The sequence below is a fragment of the Peromyscus leucopus genome, chromosome 5 (assembly GCF_004664715.2).
Source record: "Peromyscus leucopus breed LL Stock chromosome 5, UCI_PerLeu_2.1, whole genome shotgun sequence".
Lineage (NCBI taxonomy): Eukaryota > Metazoa > Chordata > Mammalia > Rodentia > Cricetidae > Peromyscus > Peromyscus leucopus.
The window spans coordinates 38,252,784-38,279,834 of record NC_051067.1 but is presented as its reverse complement, the minus strand read 5'-3'; the positions used below and the strand labels follow the sequence as shown (position 1 = coordinate 38,279,834).

The window sequence follows — 27,051 nt, the reverse complement described above, 5'->3', positions numbered from 1 at the left end:
ACTGAACCATTTCTCCTTCCCCCTGTTATTCATTTTGATTTGCATCTATTACTTGTGTCTGTTATTTAAAACATGGAAGTCCAGCTTTTTGAGTCACTTTTCTGTCTGAATTCAACATCTACAGCAGCAGTCAGTGTTTTCCCTGGGCTCTGAAATTGCAAGATCATTGCCTACGACCGCCCCCCTCCCTTCTGAAAAGTTTGGCCACAAGGGGGAGCATTGCTCCTTGTCATTTTTTTTTATTTATTTTTTTATTTATTTTTTATTTTACAATACTATTCAGTTCTACATAACAGCCACAGATTCCCTTGTTCTCCCACTTCCTGCCTCCCCTCCCCTTCCCCCCAGCCTACCCCCCATTCCCACCACCTCCAGATCAAGGCCACCCCCGAGGACTGAGATCGACCTGATAGATTCAGTCCAGGCAGGTCCAGTCCCCTCCTCCCAGATTGAGCCAAGCGTCCCTGTATAAGTCCCAGGTTTCAAACAGCTATCTCATGCAGCGAGCCCAGGACCTGGTACCACTGCCTAGATGCCTCCCAAACAGATCAAGCCAATCAACTGTCTCACCTATCCAGAGGGCCTGATCCAGTTGGGGGCCCCTCAGCCTTTGGTTCATAGTTCATGTGTTTCCATTCGTTTGGCTATTTGTCCCTGTGCTTTATCCAACCTTGTTTTCAACAATTCTCGCTCATATAAACCCTCCTCTTTCTCGCTAATTAGACTCCCAGCGCTCCACCCGGGCCTAGCCGTAGATGTCTGCATCCAGATTCCTTAGTCCTTGGATGGGGTTTCTGGCACAACTATTAGGGTGTTTGGCCATCCCATCACCAGAGTAGGTCAGTCCCGGCTGTCTCTTGGCCACTGCCAGCAGTCTTTTGTGGGGGTATCTTTGTGGATTTCTGTGGGCCTCTTTAGCACTTTGTTTCTTCCTTTTCTCATGTGGTCTTCATTTACCATGGTCTTCTATTCCTTGTTCTCCCTCTCTGTTCTTGATCCAGGTGGGATCTCCTGCTCTCTTTCCCTTGACCCTCGCCGTTCATTGCTCCCACTCATGTCCAGGCTGTTCATGTAGATCTCATCCATTTCTCCGTCATTGGGTGATCCCCGTGTCTTTCTTGGGGTCCTGTTTTACAGGTAGCCTCACTGGTGATGTGAGTAGCAGTCCAAGCAAGTGAAGGATCTATATGACAAGAACTTTAAGTACCTGAAAAAAGAAATTGAAGATGTCAGAAAATGGAAAGATCTCCCATGCTCATGGATAGGCAGGACCAACATAGTAAAAATGGCAATTTTACCAAAAGCAATCTACAGATTCAATGCAATCCCCATCAAAATACCAACAAAATTCTTCACAGACCTGGAAAGAATAATACTCAACTTCATATGGAAAAACAAAAAACCCAGGATAGCCAAAAGAATCCTGTACAATAAAACAACCTCTGGAGACATCACAATCCCTGAATTCAAGCTCTACTATAGAGCTACAGTAATAAAAACAGCTTGGTATTGGCATAAAAACCGACATGTGGACCAATGGAATCGAATTGAAGACCCCAACACTAACCCACACACCTATGAACACATAATTTTTGACAAAGAAGCCAAAAGTGTACAATGGAAAAAAGAAAGCATCTTCAACAAATGGTGCTGGCATAACTGGATATCAACGTGTAGAAGGCTGCAAATAGATCCATATCTGTCACCGTGCACAAAACTTAAGTCTAAGTGGATCAAGGACCTCAACATAAATCCAGCTACTCTGAACCTGCTAGAAGAGAAAGTAGGAAGTAGTCTTGAACACATTGGCATAGGAGATCACTTCTTAAATATAACACCAGTAGCACAGGCACTGAGAGAAACAATCAATCAATGGGACCTCTTGAAACTGAGAAGCTTTTGTAGAGCAAAGGATACAGTCAACAAGGCAAAGCGACAGCCTACAGAATGGGAAAAGATCTTCACCAACCCCACATCTGACAGAGGACTGATATCCAGAATATATAAGGAACTCAAGAAATTAGACATCAAAATGACCAACAGTCCAATTAAGAAATGGGCTATAGAACTAAACAGAGAATTCTCAACAGAGGAAACTCAAATGGCTGAAAGACATTTAAGGAATTGCTCAACATCCCTAATCATCAGGGAAATGCAAATCAAAACAACTCTGAGATACCACCTTATGCCTGTCAGAATGGCTAAGATCAAAAACACTGAGGACAATTTATGCTGGAGAGGATGTGGAACTCGGGGAACTCTCCTCCACTGCTGGTGGGAATGCAAGCTTGTACAACCACTTTGGAAATCAATATGGCGCTTTCTTAGAAAATTGGGAATCAATCTCCCCCAAGATCCAGCTATACCACTCTTGGGCATATACCCAAGAAATGCTCAATCATACCACAAGAGCACTTGCTCAGCTATGTTTATATCATCATTGTTTGTAATAGCCAAAACCTGGAAACATCCTAGATGCCCTTCAACTGAAGAATGGGTAAATAAATTGTGGCACATATACACAATGGAATACTACTCAGCAGAGAAAAACAATGACATCATGAGGTTTGCAGGCAAATGGATGGATCTAGAAAACATCATCATGAGTGAGGTAACCCAGACTCAGAAAGACAAATATGGTATGTACTCACTCATAGGAGGATACTAGATGTGGAACAAGGATTTTTTTTTTTTTTTTTTTTTTTGGTTTTTTGAGACAGGATTTCTCTGTGTAGCTTTGTGCCTTTCCTGGAACTCACTCTGTGGACCAGGCTGGCCTCAAACTCACAGAGATGCCGCCTGCCTCTGCCTCCCAAGTACTGGGATTAAAGGTGTGTGCCACCATCGCCCGGCTTCTTGTTGTGTTTATTTGTTAAATTTTTAAAAATTATTTTTATTGTTCTTATTATTTGTGTGCCCATGTGCATGAATACATGTGGTGGTCAGAAGACAAACTTGGGGAGTTGGATTTCTCCCTCCACCCAGTTCTGTGTTTGCCTCTGCCCTGCTGAGTACTGTAGTCTAGCTGGCTTTGGGGTGGTTCTCCTACCTCACCTCTCACCTCACTGTAGGAGCCCTGAGAGTATGCATGTGCACTGTCACATTTTTAAAGCTGGGCTCCAGGGATCAAACTCAGGTCCTAAGGCTTCCCCTGTGTCTTTACCCAACGTGCCATCTTGTAGGCCCTCATGTGGCAATCTTTACAAATTATTTTTTGTTACCCTTTTTTTTTTTAAAAAAAAAAGAAAGAAAGAAAAAGAAAAAAGATGGGGCCTCGTGTAACTCAAACTAGCCTAAAATTGTCTTTGTAGGATAACCTTGAACTTCTGATCTTTCCGCCTCCAATTCTGGGGACTGGAATGAGAGACATGTGCCACCACGCTAGGGTTTATTCAGTGCTGGGGATGGAAGGCACCTGGGCTTCATGCACGCTTGGCAAGCATTCTAATTGAGCTACAACCCTCAAAATACATCTTAAAAGTGAAATCATTAATGAGTACAAGAACGCATTTAATTTGGAGGGAAAACAATGTGTAATGCAATAGGATTACTATGATTGACTGCAATTGTTTATTTCAAAAGCAAACAGGAGTTTCAGTGCTTGCCACTTGAAGACATGATCAATGTTGGGGCAATGTATATGTCAGTCACTCCCTTCTGAGGAGCATTACATCTTGCATAAGCAAACTGAAATATACCACTGTATCCCATAATGTGTACATTTGTTAAGTACCAGTTAAAGTTTTAAGTCAGAGTTTGCACATGTGGTAGGTACTAGGGCTGTGGTACCACTCAGTGGTTAAGTGCTTGCCTAGCCTGTACAAGGCCCTGGTTCAATTCCCAACATCACACACACACACACACACACACACACACACACACACACACACACACACCCCATATGCAAAACCCCATGTACATTACTGAGCATGCTCATACCTAGATGATGTGGTGGTGTCAGTGTGGACAGGGGACCAAGTTCTAGCTTGCTTACAAAATATAATCATGTGACCATTGCTTTGCCAAGGCATTTGGCAAGTTAATGGGTTAGGCTTTATATATGACACATTCTGATTTTTAAGACTTAAAGTTGTGCTAAAAATGTGCACCTTAGAATAGTGAAGTGAGTGATTTGTCTCTTCCTCCTCTCTGCCTTAGTTAATTCCTGATGTTAACTTGCTTTGTCCTCTCTCTTTCAAAACTGACTGAAGCACTCGTAAAACCTTTACATTTACTAACAGATGTTTTAAGATGTGATTTTCTTTTTCCTTCTGTTTGTGGTACTGAGAACTGAACCTAGGGTTTTGTGCAGGTTAGGCAAGAGCCCTATGAGAGACCAAGCTATTTCTAGTCCAGTGGGTGCTACTGTTCCTCAGAAAAGCCATTGGGGAAATATCTAGTGGGTTATAAAACTGATGAGTTGAACAGTACCATATTTTACAATCATGGGATCTGCAATAGTTTATCATTAAGTTAGGAATCTATATATGTAAGCAGATACCTGGCCTTTGTAATACCTTTTCACATGCTAGTCACGTTCCTGCTGACTAATCCAAATTTTTAAATTGGAATTCCCAGGCTCTGAATGGCACCAGTACCACATAGCTCATTAAGGCCATCCTTTCCACTAATTCTAGAAGCTGGACTCAGTTAACCAATAACTTCTGTATCAGTGATATAATTTGCTGCAGAATTGTTATCTTGTAATGGTTAACTTCTCTCTCCACTGTTCCCGGCAGGAGGTCGTTTTTAAAATCAGTCTTTTATTTATTAAAATTCACCATGACCTAAGTCATTTGACCCTAAAGCAAACAAAACAGATTCTTATGTGCAGAATGACAGTACCATTTTACCTCACCAAATGTTATTGAACTGAGAAGTCCTTGAAAGCAATGAATAAAACATTAATAGTCAAAAACAAAAATATATCTAGAAAAATGGTTTTAGTTTGGTTATTGAGAAAAAAAATCTGCAGCCCTGGCTGGCCTTGAACTCCTGACCTTTCTTTCTGCTTTAGCATGCTGAATACTGAGATTGTAGGCATGAGTCTCCATATCCACAGCAAAATCCTTCTGACAATGATGGAGTCAGTCATAATCATCAAGCACAGTTGATGCTGGGTTTTTTTGTTTGTTTGTTTTGTTTTTTTGTTTTTTGAGACAGGGTTTCTCTGTGTAGCTTTGCGCCTTTCCTGGAACTCACTCTGTAGCCCAGGCTGTCCTTGAACTCACAGAGATCTGCCTGCCTCTGATTCCCGAGTGCTGGGATTAAAGGGTTGTGCCACCACTCCTGGCTGTTTTTTTTTTTTTTTTAAAGATTATTTTTATGTGTATGAGTGGTTTTTTTGCTTTGTATGTTCACCATATATATGTCATGTGCCTGTGAAGGCCAGAAGAGGGCATTGGATGCCTCTGGAACTGGAGTTACAGTTTTGAACTATCATGTGAGTGCTGGAAACTGAACCCAGGTCCTCAAGAAAGAGTAGCCAGTGCTTTTAACCACCGAGCCATTTCTCCAGACTCGATTTTCTTTGTTGGTTGGTTGTATTTTATTTTTTGAGACAGGATCTCACATAGTCCAGGCTAGACTTGAACTTGCTATGTAGGTGAGGATGAATGTGATCTCCTGATCCTCCTACCTCCACCTTCTTAGTGCTGGGATTACAGGTGTGTACCACCATATCCAGATTTAGTTAGTACTAAAGAATAGTGAGAGTCTCAAAATTAAAAGGACACCCCCCCAACACACAGACACACACACAGACACACACACCCTAGTTTGCTTTCTATTACTGCAATAAACATCATGACCAAAAACTACTTGGACTGGAAAGAGTTTATTTCACTGGAAAGCTTGTTAATAACTCAAGAAGTCAGGGTAGGAACTTGAGGTAGAAACCCATGGGCAGGAACTGAAGCAGAGGCCATGGAGGATTGGTACTTATGGCTTGTTTTCCAGACTCACATTCAACTACCTTTCTTATACCTTTCAAGATGAGTTGCTCTGGAATGGCACTGTCCACAGTGGTCTGGGCCCTCCCACATCGTCACTAATCAAGAGAATGCCCCCACAAACTTGCCCACAGGCCAACCTGATGGAGGCCTTTTCTCAGTTGAGGCTGTTTCCCCCCACTCTCAGATGACCCTTGTTTGAATTTAGTTGAAAAAAAAAAAACTAATCTGCCTCCCAAGGTTGTGTAATATTGCAGTCATTCTAAGAACAGAAAGGAAAAGAAACCTTAGAATGGAGGACATAAAAGCATTTGCACAATTTATCAGCAACAGCAGCAAACAAGAATCTCAGGATGCGCTACTCTCTTTCTCCTTTGGTGAATCCTGGTGATAAGGCAACAAGCCTGCCACAGAGTAGAGTCCTTGAGCAGGCAGAAGGCTGACTGCTTAATATGCTTCAGCTTTGTTTATTTTTAAACACTGTTTACAACTATGTACATGGTAAGCGGTCAGCTAAGGGTGGGAACTCAGACAAGTCTGCCCAGCCCAGCTTCAACTTGATTTCTGACATACAAATTAGGCTTCAGACTGACCCTGTCTGAGAACCAAGGAGCTGGATTTCCCTTCTTCTGCATGGGTTAGTCACAGAGTAGGGGACTGTGGGTAGCTGTGGGCTGGGGTAGGGGAATTGGGAAATTGGGAGCACTTTCTGCTCTCTGTCAGCTTAGAGGGTGCTGCTTCCTTGGTTGGGGAGAGGCACTGCTCATGGGGGGAGAGATACAGGGCCTGAGGGAAGCAAGGCATGAAGCCGCACTGAGCACTAGCCATGCTCATCTTAGGCATGGAGGCAACTGGCTTCAGACAAAATCCAAGGCAGATTAGTTTGTCCTTGATTTCTTGTGTTCCTCGAGGGCTGGCCAATTTCTTATGTGTAATCCTTCGAATTTACCGTATTTACCTGGACGATGAAGCAGAAAGATTGATCTTTAAAGGAGAGATGTTGTTGGCATGATGGAGCCTGCTGCTATTCCACTTGGGAGGATCGGGAGTTAAAATTTTCAGCTACCTAGCAATTCTGGGCTATCTGATACTCTGCCTCTGAAAAGGAAACCCAACTAACCAATATAAAGTTATTAATTTGGCACACGATTTGTGTCAGATGCTCCTCCAAACACAACACATTAATTACTTCTCCTTATCTGAATTGGGTAGACTTTTCCCGGCTTATTTTATTGAGGAAAACAAGACTGAGGAAAGATAGGCATGAACAAACTCATGGCCCAACTAGGGAGGGAATGCAGCCCAGATTCAAAATGGGGGAAGGAGAATTGGGTGCAGCAGCTAAAACAGCACAGGCAGTCTTGTTGAGAGTATGATGGCATTCTCAGTGAAGCAGATCAAAGTCTTCTTTAAGGGAGAGCATCCCTGCAGTGGAAACTGATACTCATTAGTAATTTGAATACTATGTGTGTATATTGTGTGCGTATGTGTGCGTCATTATTACCAATAAATATTGGACAAGTCGGTTTCAGAGTTGAGATTCTGAAAAATGTTCACACAAGACCTCTGCATCTCGAGTAGTCGATTACCACACTGTTTGGTGTGGTGAAGGAGCAGTTTCTCCTATCCCTCCCCTTCCTTTCATCCCATCCTTCTCCTTATGTATAAATGTTTGCACACAGCTCTCTCTCTCTGTGTGTGTGTGTGTGTGTGTGTGTGTGTGTGAGTGTGTGTGTGTGTGTACATCACAGTCAATGGTGGCTGTCTTCCTCAATGGCTTCCAACCTTATTCTTTGAGACAGAAGCTGTCTCTGAACCTGGAGCTAACCAGTTTCTCTAGACTGGCTGACTACAAACCCCAGGGATCCTTCTGTCTCTATCTCCCCAGTACTGGAATTATGGGTATGTATAGCCTCATCCGGCTTTTAAAAAATTATTTATTATTATGTGTATATGTGTGTGCCTGAGTTTATGTATGGATACTGCATTCATATAAGATACCTGGAGGTCAGAAGAGGTGTTGGACCTCCTCAAGTTGGAGTTATACATGGTTGTGAGGCTCCATGTGGGCTGTGGGAACTGAACCTGGGTCCTCTGCAAGAGTAGCAAGTGACCTCAACCTCTAAGCCATGTTCAGCTCCCTTTTGCCCAGCTTTTTATGTAGTTGTCAGGGAATGGATTCAGGTCCTCATGCTTGTGTTGCAACACTTTGCAAACTGAGCCATCCAGACCTTTCCCTCCCTCCCTCCCTCCCTCCCTCCCTCCCTCCCTCCCTCCCTCCCTCCCTCCCTCCCTCCCTCCGTCCCTCCGTCCCTCCCTCCCTCCCTGCCTCCTGCCTCTCTCTATCTCTCTTTCCCTGACACTGGACTTGATCTGTCAGCAATCCTCTTGCCTCTGCCTCCTGAGTGCTTAGACTATAGGCTTGTCTGGCAAGCTTTTGTTCTTCACGGACCTGTGGCCGCAAAGCTCATCTGATGTGTTTATTGACTGACAAATTTGACCATGGGTGAAACATTGGGCAATCTTTTCTTGCTTGCTGTGGAATAATTGTCTAGAGATAGGAGAATCCTCCAGGGGGGTAGTTAAATGCCTCCAGAAAGCCTGGGGCACTGATGACTCCCTCCAAGGAGTTCTGTAGTTTACAAGTGACCTGTCAGTCAAAGGCCCTCATTAAGTAGATGCTGCAGAATGGAATCTCCCAAAGAGGCTCTTAGTGAAGAAGAGCCTGTAAAGCAAGGGTGATTCTGCTGCTTGAATCTGAGTTGAGTCTTGCCTCTTAAGACCCAGTGATATTTAAGGTCATTTCTAATGTGTCTTTTTAGGTATTACTATGATATATATATATGTATATATATATATATATAATATTTTTGGTGTGCATGGTTGTGTGTGTGTGTGTGTGTTCATGTATGTGTGTGCCTAAGGATTCTAGAGGATGACATTGGATGTCTTCCTCAATTGTTCTCCATCTTATTTTCCGAGACAGAGTTTCGCCCTGGCCTGGAGCTTTCTGGGGAGGCTAGACTGGTTACTTAGCAAGCCCTAGAGACCCTCCTGTCTCTCTTTTATGTCTCAGGCTCCCACATTTTCAGGCCTTGGGTAAAATAGGTCAAAATGAGTAAGCATGTTTCACCAAGCTCTTGTTCCTGTATGTAAAGGAGGCATGTATCACATAAGCATCCTCCAGGGCCCCCTAATTGTTGTTCAAGTTTAGTCCACACAACGTTGCATGCCCCTCATTCTGGGCTCTGCTGCCTTTGTCTTTGTTGCCCACTGAGCAATATGCTGCTTGTGAAGTTAGGTACCAACACCGGGACACTGTTATCTTGGGAGTGATGCTGTCTCCTGTCTGGTGCCATATTAGTCTTTAGTGCCCAGAGTAAAGTGCCACGGTGACTTGGCTCCCTGCAGTAGAAGACTTCCCAAGTCCTTCTCCCCTTTCTATATTATAGTCCACGACTACCACAGAATAGCTTTGTCCATTGCACTGGAGAGTTCGTATTGAAAACTGAATTCAAGTTGTACTCACAGTGTTCAAATATCCATGTGCTCACAGAGATTGGAAGTTGACAAGTGGGGTACCCTCTCCCATGACCAAACTTATAACTCTTACTTCAGGATGTGGAGTTATTTCTCCAGAACACACCTGACTCCGGAAGTATACTTTCCACAAAATTGGGGCACACCTTTAATCCCAGCACTCTAGAGGCAGACAGGCAGATCTCTGTGAGTTCTAGGTCAGCCTGGTCTACACAGTGAGGCCTAAGCTAGCCATCTAAAACAACAAAATGCCGGGCGGTGGTGGCGCACGCCTTTAATCCCAGCACTCAGGAGGCAGAGCCAGGTGGATTTCTGTGAGTTCAAGGCCAGCCTGGGCTACCAAGTGAGTTCCAGGACAGGCACAAAGCTACACAGAGAAACCCTGTCTTGAAAAATAAAAATAAATGAATAAATAAAAATTAAAAAAAAAGATATCTCTGTTAAAACAACAAAACAAACAACACCAGACCAAAATACTCTTGGTAGGTTTACCTAACAATCTGTCAGACGTACTTAATACGTGTGAATTTCTCAAGTAGATACAGCCAAGTCACAGCCCTTCTTCCTCTTCTCTCCTTCCTCTCTTGCTTCCTTTTTCCTCTTTTTCTCTCTCCTACATACATATTCATTCATTTGCCGAGCACCAATTTTATGCCAGGCTGTTTTAAGCACTTAAACTGAGCAATGACAAAAACAGAAGACGTTCCACTTTCCTGAGCATTTTAGAGCAACCAATGCCATGAGCAGGGCATAGAACAAGGAACTGTGATAGGCAGTGCCCGGGAGCCAGCTTACGTGGGGCAATGAGGATAGCTTTTCTGATGAGGTAAACAAGGGCTCAGCTCAGACAAATGACAAGAAAGTTCTAGTTATACACAAGACCAGTATTTAAGCCTTGCACACAGACGAAACAATATTTGTATTGTAAGGATCTGGATAAAGATAATCAAAAGACACATGTGTGACCCTTAATCTATCACACTATTGAAACAGTGGACCCCAAAGAAATGGGAATTTCCCCCAGGAACCCTATGTTGGGAGAAGGAAAAGGCACCAACAATTCTAGGAACCTGTCTCCCAGAAAGACATTTTATGCAGTTCTAATAACTTGTCACACCACCTAACAGGATGAGACTGAAGCCCAGTCATGGAGCAGTGGTGGGCAGGACCACACCTTGACCAGGACTGCCCAGATGTGCCTACCTAACCATCTCTCTATTTAACTTTTAACCTCACTAGGGACCCAGATGATGGGCTAGGTTGGGTGGTGTCACTGGAATTATTTGTCCTTCTTTCCACTGTGGCCACATTGAATACATATCTCTTCACTTTTCACTATTCATTTGGCCCTTTATTTGGCTTGCTGATGACTGATGGCCAAGTCTGACTTGGGGCACAGGTTATACTCCCAAGCTGGATAACAACACTGTGTATCCTAATCTATCTCGGAGAGATTCCTTTGCTCCTAGCAATGTAAGAAACAAGGTTTCACCCCAAACCCAGCCCTGTTGGCTTGCTCCATTTACCCACCTTGAGCTGTCCTCCCTCATGAGTGACTCTGTCTCTTGTGATTCCATCTATGGGGCTCCTCCATGGATTGCTCTTGAGGCACAGTCATATCTCCAGGTCACCACACACTCTAATGGGGCCTCTGGGCATATGGTTCACAGGGTTTCTAAACCTGTTCCGCAGGGAAGCATGCTTCAGGGAAATCCCAGCCCAGATGCCAAGCATAGGGGAGAATGCAGTAGGTAGGCCAGGTCTCCCACCCCAGGAACTCCAGAATCCATGGAGTTGTCTCCAGCAGATAAGGAATACACATGTATGTTGCCAAGGGCAGCTCTGGTAGAGCAGGAATGTTTCCCCAATTGGCCATGGAACCCAGGGACTCTGGAACCCCGTGAGGTCTGGGTTTCCCTTCCCTTGGAGGGCATGTTGATTACCCTGAGCCAGGGCTCCTCTCAGCAGCCTCAGCCACTTTCTCAGTTTTCAAGATCCTTGCTGATAGGGCTCTGCCATTGGAACACTGCCCTTCTCCTCTCTTTTCCAAGCCAGGCCTGGGTTGGAGACCATGTGCCTTTGAATTCTTCCATCTCCTTCTATCACTGGGGCTCAACTCATTTCCTTCTACTTTTTCAGTAGATCATATCAAGTCTAGTCTTTTTAAGATCTATTTTATGTGTATGAGTGTTTTGTTTCGAATGCCTGTCTTGTGTACACAGAAGTCAGAAGAGAGCTCCACGTCCCCGGACATTGAAGTTCCTGAAGGCTGTGAATGAATTTTGAGAACCGAAACTGGGTCCTCTGAAAGACCAACAAGTGCTTTCAGCTACTGGGCCATCTCTCCAGCCTCACATCTGTCAGGTCTTAAGCCACAGTGTGATGGCTGGCTGAGATGGTCAGTTTGACTGGATTAAGAAAAAAAAACTAGGCCACTAATGGGGTGACTTGTGGGTGTGCCTGTGAGGATGTTTCTAGATGAGAGGCTGAAGAGAGACCTGAATGTGAATATTCCATCTCATGGGCTGGGGTCCCAGACTAAATAAAAATGGGGGGGGGAGGAAGCTTATGAGTGCTGGGGTTCCCTCTCTCTGCTTGTGGTCCTCGTTGGCTCTATAGACCTGGCTGCTTCTATTGGTATGCCTTCCTCACCATGATGGATCGCATTCTTCTCAACTGTGAGCCAAGATAAAGCCATGCTCCGTTAGTGATCAGGGACAAGTGGTAAACACCCTCAGCATAAGGCTCGCTGCTCTAGATTGTCTTAGATTTCCCATATATACTTTCAGAACTTTGTTTAGACCTTGCTTCTTTCTCATTGGTTTACAGCATTGGCTAGGGACTACAGCACACTTTCCAATGACACGTCCTAGAGTCAGCTTCATCTTGTTCTCAGTCTCACAGAAGCCGTCTCCAACGTTCTGTCATTAGCTGTGAAGTCTGTAGTAGCTTCAATTTGATAGATGTCCTTTGTCATGTTGCCACAATTCTATTGCTTTTTCTTGATGTTGAGGTTGGAGCCCAGGCATCCTGAACCAGTGTGTGTTAGGCAAACACTCTATTGCTGAGATACACCCCAAGCCTCCCGTAATTCTGCTTTACTCCTAGTTTGCTAAGATTTTTGTCTTAACTGAATATTGAATCTGACCTGTAACTTTTGAAACAATCATATGATTTTCTTCTTCAATATATAACACAGGGGATTCAATTATTTTTCTGATGCCAAACTAACTTTGCCTGCCTGGCATAAATATAATTTAGTTATGATGTTACTGTTTCTAGACTCACCATGAATATTGCGTTTGCCGATCATACTCCTGGGAACTCTGAGTGAGGCCCTGGGTTTTAGTGTGGAACTGGAGAGATGGATCAGCAATAAGAGAGCTTGCTGCTTTTCAGAGGTCCAGGGTTTGGTTCCAAGTATCCATGCCAGGTGGCCCACAACTGCCTGTAACTGCAGCTCTATGGGATACAATGTTCTCCTCCAGCTCCTGCAAATCAGCTCCTCATTTCATTCATGTCTGTATTGTCTGCTATAAACATTAAAATCCTAGCTCAGTGGTTGAGCACTTGCTTAGTGTGTGTGTGGGTGGGGGTGGGTGGGTGGGGACCAAGTCTGACCTCCAGCAACAAATAAAACACCTTCATCCTGGGCAGGAGAACTTATTCTGTATGTTTGATCCCATCTGCACACAACTAGGCATTTTCTATCTGAAGCCAAACTGTTAATTTTAACAAATATAAACAAACCAAACCAAACAAAAATCTGAACAACAGTAGTAGTGAGACTTTGTCTCAAAAAAAAAAAACCCCAAATAAACAAATAAAAACAAAAAAACAAAATTAACCAACCAACCAACCAAACCAAACAACCCCCCCCCCAATTATTTAGTTGCTGAATGCTTATTTACTGACCTGAAACTGTAATTTGTGGCTTAGGAACATTTTTCAGTTTTTTTTAACAGCTTATTTTTTCCTAAATTTTTAATTATTTATTTTCTATTTATTCATGAAATAATTATTTTTTCCTTTCTGTGCTAGGCACTGGTAAGATGCATGAATAAAATAAGCAAAATCCTTTCCCTGTTCTACCCATAGCATACAGTTCTAAGATCAGGCATACAATTATGTGAAGATTCATTATTAAACCTATCATTATCCAAAGACATAATTACAGATGGTAGAACAATGGAGGAACAATATATAATAATATATGGGACACTCATCCTGATCTGGGGAGTGGCACAGAAATTATTTTCTGGAGCAATGATATTTAGGTAGAGGCTTGATACATTGAGGGAGCCAGATAAATGGAGACTGGGGCAGGGGCAGAAAGCACAGCCAAAGGAATATTAAAGGAGGTGAAGAGTCAAGCTTGGGGTTTGGAGAGGCGTAGCAAGGGCCATGAGAGGGGAGAGAGGATGAGGTATCAGGACAGTATAACCCTAGCTGATGATGCCATATTTCCCCTCAGGGAAAGGGAAGCATCTTCAGAGTGTTTGTGCTTCTGAGACAGGGTCTCTATGCAGATCAAGTTGGCCTCAAGCTCACAGCAATTCACTGTCATAGCAATTCACTGCCACAGCCTTCCGAGCGCTGGAATTAAAGCATCATCAGCAGAATTTTAAGCTAGAAAGGGAAGGAATACATTTGTTTTTCAACAGTCTTTCAGGCTGACTGGTTGTGGAGAATGGAAAACAGGGAAACAAAAACAGAAATTGGGTCAGTTTTTAGGGGATGGTTCCTTGCTTTTGGTAGGTAGAAAAGGGTTGGAATAAGGGAATTTAAGAAATACTTAAGAGGTGGGATTGGTAAATCTTCGGTAGCCAAAGAACACTCATAAATGCGTGCTGTAAGTTTGATTGCATTGTGTCAGTAGACAAATGCAATAGAAAAACACTGGAGGAGGTACCCAGAACCTGGCACTACTGCCAGTGCACACTAAAACCTCCTTAACTATCCTTTGGGGCCATCTTGTTCATACATTTACACTCTTAGGAGATACTAAGAAGGAACCCTCCCTGCCTTCCTGTGTGTGTTCTCACCCCCACCCCCAATCTTTCTGCAGTGAGCAACTTCTAATTGTATTTCAACTCATTTATGATAAGAGTTTATCTGACCTTTCTGGCTTCTTAAAGCATGTTTCATTTGCTCACCATTGGCCTTTTTGCCTAACAAAAGGACTTCAGGACCAATCAGCAAATGAAAGGAGCAGGGAGAGAGAGCAGGTACATCAACTTTTATTTTGTGTTGCAGTTGGCTGTTTCTCTGAGATCATTAAATATACAAGTAGGAGAAATGTTCATGTTCCAGCTCTGAGCAAATGAGTAGGTGGAGTCCACTTGTAGAGAAAGGGAGCAAAGGAAAAGATGTTTTAAGAAAATGTGTGGTGCTTTCTCATTGCTTTGACCCAATACCTGATAAGTAACTTCATGGACAGAGTTTTATTTTGCTCTCTGAGAGACTGCAATCCATCATGGCAGGCAAGACATGGTGGCAGGTGGACCCAAGGTGTTGAGAGCATGTAGCAGCAGCTCCCGGCTCCCACAACTCCACAGAGCAGGATACAGAGAAAGGGGGCTGCCAGTGCTCAGGTGACTTTCTCTTGTTTCCCTTTTTATTCAGTTTAGGAGCTGAAAATGTTGGTAAGCTTTTATCTTCCTACTCCATGATCAAGAGTGACTCAGGAGATAAATCCTGGCTGGAGATACCATCATGAAAGTCAGGGAGTACAGATGTGGGTGGCTTCACAGACTGGTGGCAAGTCCCACACAGAAGGATCTTGGGCTTCCTTTAGTGCTCTGTGCCCGCCTTCTGGAAGCTCTTAAGTTTTGAGCAGGGAGCATGTTTTCATTCTGGGCAGGGCTGGTGGGGACCGTAGGGAGCTTTACAGGGCTGGAGTCTGAGTGCTTAGCTGACTTTTCATAGCTCCTTTTCCCACAGACCCTCCACCTGTGTATTCCCGGAACCAAAATTTTGCTCTTCTGCTCTCTCTGTATTATTCTATTTGCTTTGACCCTTGAAAGCTGCCAATTTTCAATCATTGTGGTTTGTGATTGTAATTAAAATGTTTCTGTGACCGCTCATGTAGCTCAGTTCGTAGAATGCTTGCCTAGCATGCATGAAGCTCCCAGGTTTCACCTCCAGCACCTCATGTATAGCAAGGCATGCCTGCAATTCCAGTATTCAGCAGAAAGAGGCAGGAGGACCAAAGGCTCAAGATGATCCTCTGCTGCATAGCAAGTTTGAGGCTAGCCTGGGCCATATGAGGTCCTCTCTCTCAAAAACAACCAAAAAAACACAACAACAACAACAACAAACCCCAAACCAAACGAAACCACAATCATTCTGTCCCATATTGCAACCCTCACATGTTCATGTTTCATATTGTGACGTCACCATGGTTAAGGGAGTTCTGTAATAGGGCAGACTGAGCTTGAAGTCTTGTATGTAAGTTAGTTCAGGTAAATTTCCTCAGTTTCCACATCTGAAGATCATTATGGGCATTACATTAGATAGTGTGTATATAAAGTGCCTTATGCAGTGCTTGGCACATTGTTAACATTTAATGTACAGTTTTAAAAATTTTTACTCAAATATGAAGAAGTAGGAACACTTGCTGTTATTGGCTGTTTTCCTCATTTATGTGACCAAGCACCTAACAAGAAACAAATGAAATTAGGAGAGATTTATTTCGTCTTGATACAGAACACAGTGGCATGTGCTTGCACGAGGGGGGCAGGAGCTGATGGCGGCTGCTTGCTCACCACTGTGTGGATCAGGAACAGAGACTAGTGAGAAAATGAGATGAGTCTGTAAACCTCAAGACCCGCCCCTAGTGACTATTTCCTCCAGTGACACTTCACCTCTTAAGGGGTTCCACACCCTCCCTAAACACTCTACTGGCTGGGGACAAAGTTTTCAAATGCAAAATGGCAATGTCTGCTTTAAAAATGTAGACGTATTTAGCAGGAGTAAGGGGAACAGTGATTTGGTTTGTTTCAGCAGATATCTATTTGTCTGTCTGTCTGTCTATCTATCTATTTTTATTTGTCCCTCAGACTGGACAGGACAAAGCAGCTTTACTGAGGTTTTTTTTTTTTTTTTTTTTTTTTTTTTTTTTTTTTTTTTTTTTTTTTTTTTTATGTTTTCGAGACAGGGTCTACTATGTAGCCCCAGGTGACTGGAAACTGGATATGTAACTGGTTGCCTTGAACTCACAGATCAGCCGGCTTCTACTTCTAGTATTGGGGTTAAAGGTGTGTGTCAGCACTCCTGGCCCTTCTGAGGTTCTTGTTTGCTTGCTTTAGTTTTTTTTTTTTTTTGGGGGGGGGGCAGGGTCTTTGGACGCATTGCAGCTCGGATGGGCAGGGATCCAGGCACACAGGAGCCAAGGAATTGGTATACCCTAAGCGTGGCAGCTTACAGTTCTGCTCCAGAGAGGGGTTTCCCCACTGTAACAATGCTCCGGCAGGGGAGTTTTCCCGGCGAAGTTGTTACAGAGTTCTGCTCCGGCTGGTGGAGTGTAACAACTCTGCTCGCTAGGGTTCCGCTCTGCTCCAGCGAAAAGTTGTTCATTCTCTGCTCCACTCCACTCCGGTGAAAGATGGTCTGACCCAAACCTCATTCAAGAGATTTATTGGGAGGGAGGAATCCACGAGGGTGGCTGCCTCTGCCAGGGCGGGAAAAGGCAGTTGCCAATTGAACAGGTACAAGGCTTATATAGGACTTCTTGGTGGTGGTGGTGGTGGGGTTCCAGGGTGAAGATTTTCAGGGTGGAAATTGGTCAGATTTCAATCTGAGTTTGGGCAAGCTCAGAGACTGGCTGATTTTTGTCCTCAGGGATTGGTTGATTTTCTTGCCCAGGGTTTGGTTGGCTTTGGTGTTAAGTTCGTCAGTGGTAGACTGTTTCTTTGGCTCTGGTTTCAGGGCCAGGGTGTGTTTCTTTGGCTGGCCCCTAACCCTACAGTCTTACTCTTCCAGGATGCCCTGAAACTGGTGGCCAATCCTCTTGCCAGCAGCTCCCTCGCTGGTTACTCTGCCACCTGTGGCCTTACTAAAGTTCTTGATTAAAATCCCGACTCCATTTGGACTCCACAGCCTGACCTAATAATTTACACAGCCAGTGTGGAGGCAAGAGCTTGTGGGCAGAGCAAGTTGTAAACACACTCTTTAATCGTCGTCACATAGCAGGCACTGAAACTACTGTAGGGTATCACCTACCTAGCTGTGTGTCGGTCTCCAAGACCCACACTGGCACAGCATTGGCATGGTAACTTCATTCTCAACCCCTTACCATTTGATGCCAGAGGCAGCCAGGGAAGCTCATGGGAAACAAGCGCGCTCCAGACCTAGTTCATAGGCTAACTCTCCGCGCGAGGCTGCAGTTGCTATGGAAACGGAGAGAAAAAAAAAACAAACTGGGCTCCCCGCGGGCCTGGCAGGCCCTCAGAAGACTCTAACGGCGGCCGGCGGGAGGACCGGTGCTAGGGACGCGCGGCGGACTAGGGTTCACCGCCGTGCTGGCCCAGCGCCTGCAGCCCGCCCCGCCCCCACCTGTGCCCCTCCCCAGCCCCTCCCCCACTTCCCGCGAGTTTCGGTAGGTACCACTTGGACGGGCCCACCCGAGCCTCACCACTGGGCGGCGCTGGCCAGACCGGAGTGCCGGGGTTTCGGACTCAGGAGCTTCTATCTGTGCAGATTACTTAATTTATTGATATTAATTTAGTCTGGTTGACACTGAGGCTGGCTTAAAACTTTTTAGGTAGTCCAGGCTGGCCCCGAACTCGAGGCAAAACTCCAGTCCTAGCCACCCTAATTCTAGGATGACAGATTTGCGCCACTGCGTCCGAACTGCTCAATGCATTTTTAAATAGTTTGTTTTCCTCAAAGGAAAATCCCGGCAACTTTAGCTGGGATTTTAATGGCTTTATTGGGGTGGGGTGGCGAATGATCTGGTGGTATTAGAGTGCAAGACGAGGGAAAGAAAAAAAAAGCGAAGCGGTTGGGAGAAACAACACAGCTCTGATGACAGGCACTGAATCTCGCCATGTTAAGGTGCGCTTGAGTGCGTGTGCGTGTGCGCGCGCTTGAGTGCGCGCGTCCGCCGCTGTCCCTCCTGTCTCAGCTCGCGCAGGGGTTTAAAGCCCCGGCGACGCGGGTTCCCAGACAGCACACCTGGGTGCTGCGGGGCGGGAGAGACTGGTGTGCGAGCCTGCGAGCACTGATTGGCCGTCCGCGCCGCGCCTTACTTGAACTGCTACCTGCTGGGGCTGGTTCCGCACGGCACCGGGAGCCCTTCTTCACCTGCGAGTGGCTTTTCCTTGTCCCTGCAGGAGGCGGTCCACGAACTGGTGTTGCAGGCCCGGGGAGTGCTAGCGGGTCCAGCGTCCAGCGGAGAAGATGAACGGCCCCAGCGCCAGGTCCAGCCACCTGTCGCAGCCAGTGGTGAAGAGTGTGCTGGTGTACCGCAATGGGGACCCCTTCTTCGCCGGGCGCCGTGTCGTCATTCATGAGAAGAAGGTGTCCAGCTTCGACGTCTTCCTCAAGGAAGTGACGGGCGGCGTGCAGGCGCCCTTTGGGGCCGTTAGGAACATCTACACCCCGAGGACCGGCCACCGCATCCGGAAACTGGACCAGATCGAGAGCGGGGGCAACTACGTGGCTGGGGGCCAGGAAGCCTTCAAGAAGCTCAAGTGAGTCAATGTGCCTCTGCGCTGTGGGCGTGGTGGGTCTAGCAAGGTGCTGGCAGTTGCAGGTACGGTTGACATTGGAGAAGGAATTTCACTCCGGTAGCAATAGGTGTGGATTCTAAATGACGAGCTAAACAGTGTAGAAACAACAGCATTATTTGGTTATTTCGAGACAGGGTCCCTGTAGCTCCAGCCTGAAACTTACTATGTAGATCAGGCTGGCTTTGAACTATCTGCTTTTCTCCTGCCTCAGTCTCCCAAATGTGAGATTACAGGCTTATTTTGTATTTTTATTAAAGCCCACTCCGTTAGCTTAAAATTTTTTTCTTCAAATTAATTCCAAGGGCTGGATGTCCTGTTATGATCTCCCTCCTCATTGTTGGAATTCCTTCATTGCAAGCAGAATGCACACAGCCAGGTGCTGTGCCCTCTTCCTGTATCCTGGGTGTTTGTGCTAGTCACAGAGTGCTTGGAAAAGTCCACTGACTTTTGTGTCTGTGCACGTCTCTCTCTAGGACCGGCAGGCCACTTTCCCCACGGTCATTTTCTGTGAATTAGCAACAGTTTAAGGTCTTCGGCGTGAACTAAGATAGACAGACTTGACTCATCTTTGAGGACTTCCCACCTGAACACTGATAATTTCAATGCAAATCACAAAGAGATAGGAACAGTAAGAAAAGTACTTAAGTTTATATGGGAGTTGAGAGTTGTCAGGAGTGGACAGGATAGTAAAAGCTTACATTTCATGTTCTAAGGCTTTACTGAAGGATATGTTGGAGACTCCACCCATTTCCATGATTTCCAGAGTTGCAAATCCATTACTACAAATCCATTTTACAGTATTTCGATCACTTACCTTTAGAAATTGACAACCCCTAACTTCCTCTTCCTCCAGGCATGAACAAACCACTAATCCATTTCCTGTATCTATGGGATAGAATAGTGCAACACGTGGACTTGACGTCTGTCCTGTTTGCCACTGTAACACTTTCAAGGTTCATCCACACTGTAGCATGTACTAGTCCCACTCTACAGTTGAGTAGTTTTTCGTGATATGGATCTAATGATTCTTCTTCATCCATTAAACAGTTGGTGGATATTTGGGTTGTTCACTCTGGGGCTATTATGAAGAATGTTTCTGTGAGCATTTGTTTTCTGCTTTTTATTTCTTGGTTGTATCTACCATTGGAATCATGGAATTACAGATAATCTATATTCTATAGCTCTAAAATAGGGTATTTTAATTTAAATTTATCTTGGGCCCCAGAATAGCAAAAAGTTTAAAAATATTTATTTTATTTTATTTATTTATTTTAAAGATTTATTTATTATGTATACAGAACAGGGTGCCAGATCTCATTACAGATGGTTGTGAGCCACACCATGTGGTTGCTGGGAATTGAACTCAGGACCTCTGGAAGAGCAGTTGGTGCTCTTAACCTCAGAGCCATCTCTCCAGCCCCTAAAAATATTTATTGTAAATCTATTTCCTGTGATTATTTTCTAATTGTATGGAAGCATTTCCACCAAAATACTTCCATATACCAAAATACCAAAGTTCTCTAGTCATGTCCTTGTTCACTTGGCTTGTATAAGCTGAACTCCAGGGGTCCTGCTCTCTGGGAATGGAAACAGTCTCCTTATGGAAGACAAGGGGTACTTCTGAATTTATTTTTTTCCTTCTCTGAAACTTCTCTTAAGCATAATTTGTCTAACTCTAGAGAAAAGAGCTCAATGAAACACTGTGGGTGTCTAAAAGAAATTTAGAACTGGTTTTGTTGTTTCTTTGAGAAGGTCTCATGTAATCCTGGCTAGTCTTCAACCCCATATGTATCCAAGAATGACCTTGAACTCCCAAGTTCCTGCCTCAACCTTCAGAAACTTAGAAGTACAACCAGAAGACTTAGGCTTTGCTAGCTCCTTATAGCTGTGTTTGTGGGCAAGTATTTGGAATCAACCAATCAGTGGTGGAGTTGGGGGTGGAGTTGAATTGAGAGAGTGCTACATAGCTTGCACAAATCCTTGATCCCTAGAACCCCACAGAACCAGGTATGGTGCATACATCTGTACCCTGATCTCTTAAGAGGCAGAGGCAGGAGAATCATAAGTTTATGACCCTCTTCATCTACATTGGAAGTTCACGGACAGTCTGAGCCTTATAACCTTCCTGCCTCTATCTCTCAAAGTGTCACTAAACCTGGTTTTATGTGGTACTGGGCCAGCCTTAGATGCATGAGACCCTATGTTAAAACAATAAAAAGGTAAAAACTATGGCTATGAATGCATTTTGTAGATGCCACTGTATTTTATAAATACAAGGTTTCTCTATGGCCAGTATCTTGCATTATGTCTATATTTTAAATTAAATTATTTTCATAGCTGAGTGTAGTGGGGCATGTAATCCTATCACCTGGGAGATAAAAACAGGAGGAACAGGAGTTTAAGACCAGCACAGGTAATGTGAGCTCCCATCTCAAACAACAACGGTAAAGACAACAAAAACAATCCATTTAGAGACAGAATAATTTTTGTGAGAATGGAAATCTGGTTCAGGTTTTGAACAGCCGAAAGCTTTAGACTATAGTCATTCACATCTCTCTTTGTTGGAGTGGTATTACCAATTCAGGATGAAAAACTATAGCTTCAAGACAAACAGAACTTGCTTTTCAAACCACTTTTTATATGTATGTAGTGGGTCTGCAGTGTTAATTTTTGCTTTTAATTCACACACGAGAACACAGAAACTAAGTTTGCTATTGAAGTCCCCACAGTTAGCTTTCCATGCTGACGTTGGTGTTCAAGTAGCAGTGAGTATCTGTCTATGCTTGTAGGGACAGACACTAAAGATTTAAGTGCTGGATGTTTGAAGCTTAGCGTTGTATGTTTGTATAACAACCAAAGCAACCGACAGAATGAAAGAGTCTGAAGAGTGCTGAGGATCATTTGTGGGTTTTCACTTTGAGCCAACATAATGTTGGAGAAGAAAGCAAAATCCCTGTCAACAGGTGACCAGTTTTCTGCTGGAATGTCTTTCACTTAGACATTTCTCATATTTTTGACATTGTCTCTAAAGTCCAGGTAAGTTTTAAATCTTTCTTTTACAGAACTTTTAGAGAGTATTTTTCTTAAAACTTTTCTTGGGGCCAATGAGATGGATGGTCGAATGGTTAAAGGTGCTCTCGTTGCAAGCTCAGTGACCTCAGTCTGACCCCTGGAGCCCAGGTCAAGGTGGCAGGAGAGCACCTGTTTACAGAACTGCTCTTGGACCCCACACGTGAGTGGCAGCATGCGTATGAACAAGCTCACCCAAGTGCACAGACCCACACCTCTAAACGTTCCTCACACATTCTGGAGTTGTCTCACCTCCATTAACCTGTTAGGTCTGAGACACTTAGGATATAAAACAGGAGCTATTCTCCTGTATGCAACAGAATATTTTGTTGTCTTGATAGAAATACATCCAGGGAGTTCCCCAAAGACCAATTTCATTGCTGATATGGATTGTCCACACCATCTCACGCAATTGCTATTTGCATAGGGAAATGTAGTTTAAGTTCCATACCAATTAACATTCTGTCCAAAAAAACCCAAACATCATCAGGCGATGGTGAGCCCAATTCAATAGCCAAAGTTAATTCTAATATATAAACTTGTAACAATTTATTATTATTGTTGTATGCACCTGTGTGCAGGTGTGTGCATGCACAGGGTGAGGGTGGCAGTCAGAGGACTACTTTGGGAAGTCAGTTCTCTCCTTCCACCATGTCGGTCACAGGGATGGAACTCAGGCTTAATGGCAGGTTTCTTTACCATCTGAATAAACTCTTTTTTTTTGACTACTTGTCTGCTATAGTAGTTAAGATAGTTGAGTCTCTAATTGTGGTTATAAATTAGAAGCTAGATTTATATTTTTATGTTAAAATAATTAGTATCCCTTATTTATAAGACAGTTTGGTAAGCATGTAAAACTGGAACTAGATGACACCGATGGGCTGGTCCTCTGAAGTTGACAAAGATAACACATTTGCAAATTGTGCTTAGGCAACAGCCACTAGTTAGTATCTGTCGTGGAGAGGAATGGGATAGTGAGAGTATCAGAGGTCAACTAACCCCATCTGTTTGTAAGCTGATCCACGGCCTAAACCACCCCACATGACTGGGCGCTTCGGTGTCACTGGGGAACCTACCAGGTTTTTCCCAGGTTCGACTCTGACGCCCAGTCTGTCTTTCCCAGGCTTTCACTATTTCCTTTGACCTAACTTTTGTAATGAATGCAATTCGTAGAATTTACAGAATGAAGGAGCTAGAGGGTGAGTCCGTTGGTAGAGCACTTGCATGAATTGGGTTTGGGCCCCAGCGCCACATAAAGCAGATGTGGTGGCGTTTGCCTGTAATCCCAGCACTAGGGAGGTAGAAGCAGGAGGATCAGAAATTCAAGGTTACTCTTGGCGACACAGTGAGTTCAAGCCTAGTTTTCAGTGTATAAAACACTGTCTCTAAAAAAAGGAAAAATAATGGAGGAGAGCATGAGGGTGAGTGGAGGGGGAGGGAGAAGGAGAGGAAGTCCAGAGTGATAAACTACTATTAAGGGAGAAATCTTCCTACCAGAGCATGTATTCCCTCCACTTTAGTTCTCTTGATGTTTAGGCAGATACTTTCAGCTTTGGTTGGTGAGGCTATGTGAACAGCGGCCTCACAACACTTGTGTCTACTGATTTCTGCTCAGGCGTATACATTTCCTATGACTGGCTTTACTTTGTAATAATGCTTACACATTTTATGTAACTGACTTCAAACATGTAAAGTCAATCCTTACTTTTTTTTTTTTTTAACCTTCTAGTTACTTGGACATAGGAGAAATCAAGAAAAGACCAATGGAAACTGTTAATACTGAGGTAATGCAAATTCTATTTTGAAGCTTTGAATTAATGCCATCTTTTGGTTGTTGTTTCTTATAGTATGTCTGACATGTAGACAACACTCTAATAGTAAGATACGAGTTCTTAAATGTATATGAGGGGCGTTATATGTTTTAAGGAAAGAGTGGTCCTTTCTTTGCTGGAGTATTTTCAGAAATGAAGAGATAAGTCCTCAGGCATGCAGGATTGGATGACACCTTCTCCCATACAAGTCTCCCTGTTCAGAGTGAGAAGATTTTGAGTAGTGGTGGATACATCTCTGTTCAAAGCCCGTAAGGAATCCTTCCTCCCTCCTGACAGCTTCCAGCCCAAGGCTCTCCTCAGACAAGCGGTCCCATGTTGGCCTTGCTGTGCCATTACCCTTGGTTTCTTTGAGGCAGGGTCTCTCCATGGTCCTGGCTGTTCTGAAACTCACCCTGTAGACCAGGCCGGCTTGGAACTCACAGAGATCCGCCTGCCTCTGCCTCTGGAGTGCTGGGATTAAAGGTGTGCGCCACCATGCCTGGCTCAAAAATGTGTCTGCTTTGTTTTCATTATTTTTATCTTTTATTGTGCTAAGGATCAAACCCAAGGCTTTACACATGCTAAGCAAGCTCTTTGCTACCGAGTTGCACTCCTGTCCTTTCCTCTATCTATCTATCTATCTATCTATCTATCTATCTATCTATCTATCTACCTACCTACCTATCTATCTATCATTTTGGAGACAGGATCTTCCTAAGCTTAGCCTCCAGCTAATGTAGCCTAGATTTCCTTTGAACTTAAATTTCTGTCTGTGCTTCCAGAGTAGCTAGGAATGTGTGCCACCATGCCTTTTTGTTTGTTTTTGTTCTGGGGATCGAACCTGGGACCTTGAACATGCTAAGCAAACATTCTGCCGCTGGGTTCCAGCCTCAGCTGATGTAATGTGTGAAAATCACTTCCAACTTGCATTAACTTTCTACTGGGCACAGCTGACAGACTCTTGCAGGAAGGAGCATTGGAGGTGAGCAGTGTGCACCAGATAACCAGAGCACCACGTTCTAAGTTGCTTCTGAAAGCCTGGTGGAACCTCTAGTAATTCTATAGCATGTTTTTCTCAGTTCGTAGGTGAGAACAGTAAAAGCTAAAGCTAAGATGATAGCCTGAAGTGCTCCAGTGAGGCATGGGCAGATGTAGGTCAGACTGAACTCTGCCCACCAGCCCAGGTGGACACTCTTCCCATTATGTCTCTCAAATCCAGCACTGCCATATAGAAAAGCAGTTCTTCCGTTCAAAGTCCAGACCCCAGAGACACTGTGTACAGTCTCACCCCGTTCTCTCTCATTCTACTTAAGCATGCAACATGCTGACTAGATCCCTCCAGGAAAGTCATCGAAGGTAAAAACTCGAATTGTGCATTACATGAAGAATGTGAGGTTACGTTCATTATTCAAGGAGTATTCACTGAATGGTTTATGGAAGAGGTGCTATTTCCAGATCTTGTTTAAAACAATATATTGTCTATCGCTTCTGTTTTTTTTTCAATGCATATCACATTAATGAAAGTGATGGGCCTTAAAGCTTAAAACAGACAAGGTATACATTTTTCTGGTTATGTTTATATTATGGATAAAGAATGAGCTCTTGTTAATAGTTATACTGAGCAGAAATAGAGAATAGATTAGTGGATTAGTTCTGGACATGAATCTGTACACACTTGTTTGAAACAGGCCGCCTTTGAAATAGGATGCGATTGGTGTTGAACATGTATGTCTGTGGTAGAGTTTGAAATGTGTGAATTCCTTGACAGCTTGAGCTCCAGCCTCTGTGGTGTAGGCGTGAGTCTAGTAAAGTGTAAGAGGTGTGCAGCAGGTTTATTGAGAGTAACATTTCCATGCTGCATGTGGTGCTGTATAACTGTGATCCTAGCACAGCCAAAAGGTCCGGAGTTCAAGAGAATCCTCACCTACATAGTGCTTTAGAGGCTAGCTGGGGCTGTACGAGACCTTGTCTCATAAAACCAGCATAAAGTCAAAATCAAAACAAAAATAACAAACAAAACCAAGATACCACAACCATCTGTAAGTCCAGTTCCAGGGAATCCGATATCTTTTTATGGTTTCTATAGGAAGCATACACACACACACACACACAAACACATACACACACATGCACATACACACACAAACACATACACACACATGCACACACACACAGAGTTCACATGCATACATTCAGGCAAAACAATCATACATATATAATAAATATATCTAAAGAAGGAAATATCACTTTAACCGTTCGGTCTGCAGTGTTATTGTGGTGGGGGGCAGCGTACGTGCCATAGTACTCACCTGGAGGTTAGAGGGCCACTTGTAGGAGGGGAGTCCCTTCTCTCCTTTCTCCTTCTGCCATGTAGGGCCCGAGGCTGGAACTAGGCAGCCAGGCTTTGACAAATGCCTTTATCTGCTGAGCCGTCTCACTAATTCCTGATTTACTCTCTATGGTTTCAGTGACCCAGCAAGTTCTAAATCGTGTGAGTACGCTAGTGATACCCTTTCCAGGGTATCCAGGCCGTGCACCTCACTGCTGTTAGTCAGGAAGCTGCTGCTTTGGTGTTCAGACTGACCATCTCAGCATTGCCGTGCTTATTAAATTTAATGAAGGTCCCAAACACACAAGCAATAGAGCTGGGAGTTTACTGATGCCGAAGAGGAGCTGTAAAGCGCTACATTAAGTGGAAATGTAAGAGTTGCATAATTTTTTTAACATTACTTTCTTGTGACTCTTGTCCTGTGTATGATCAGTAGGCTCTGGTACTGTCTGTGGAACTGTGCCCATGTTCACAGGAGGTCTTGGAAATCTACCTGGTTTGTATAGACAGAGGGTAGGGTGGGGGTGGGGACCGCTGCGTTGCTCTCTGTGGAAAAGTGGTTGTTGGTTGCCCTGAGATCCCAACTCTCGCATAGGCAAGTCTTGCTGTGGGGAAGT

The 27,051-nt window shown here is 44.1% G+C and overlaps 1 protein-coding gene across 2 annotated transcripts in view; it reads left to right on the top strand.

The window, feature by feature from the left end:
- The window catches only part of Dcdc2 (doublecortin domain containing 2), a 206,231-nt gene that overhangs the window by 13,632 nt on the left and 165,548 nt on the right, over positions 1 to 27,051 (top strand). For both annotated transcript variants that reach the window (XM_028880833.2, XM_028880796.2), the window contains exons 2-3: positions 18,827 to 19,186; positions 24,024 to 24,078. In XM_028880833.2, the coding sequence (XP_028736666.1) occupies positions 18,894 to 19,186; positions 24,024 to 24,078 (348 nt within the window). In that variant the 5' untranslated portion in view covers positions 18,827 to 18,893. The remainder of the gene's footprint in view (positions 1 to 18,826; positions 19,187 to 24,023; positions 24,079 to 27,051) is intronic.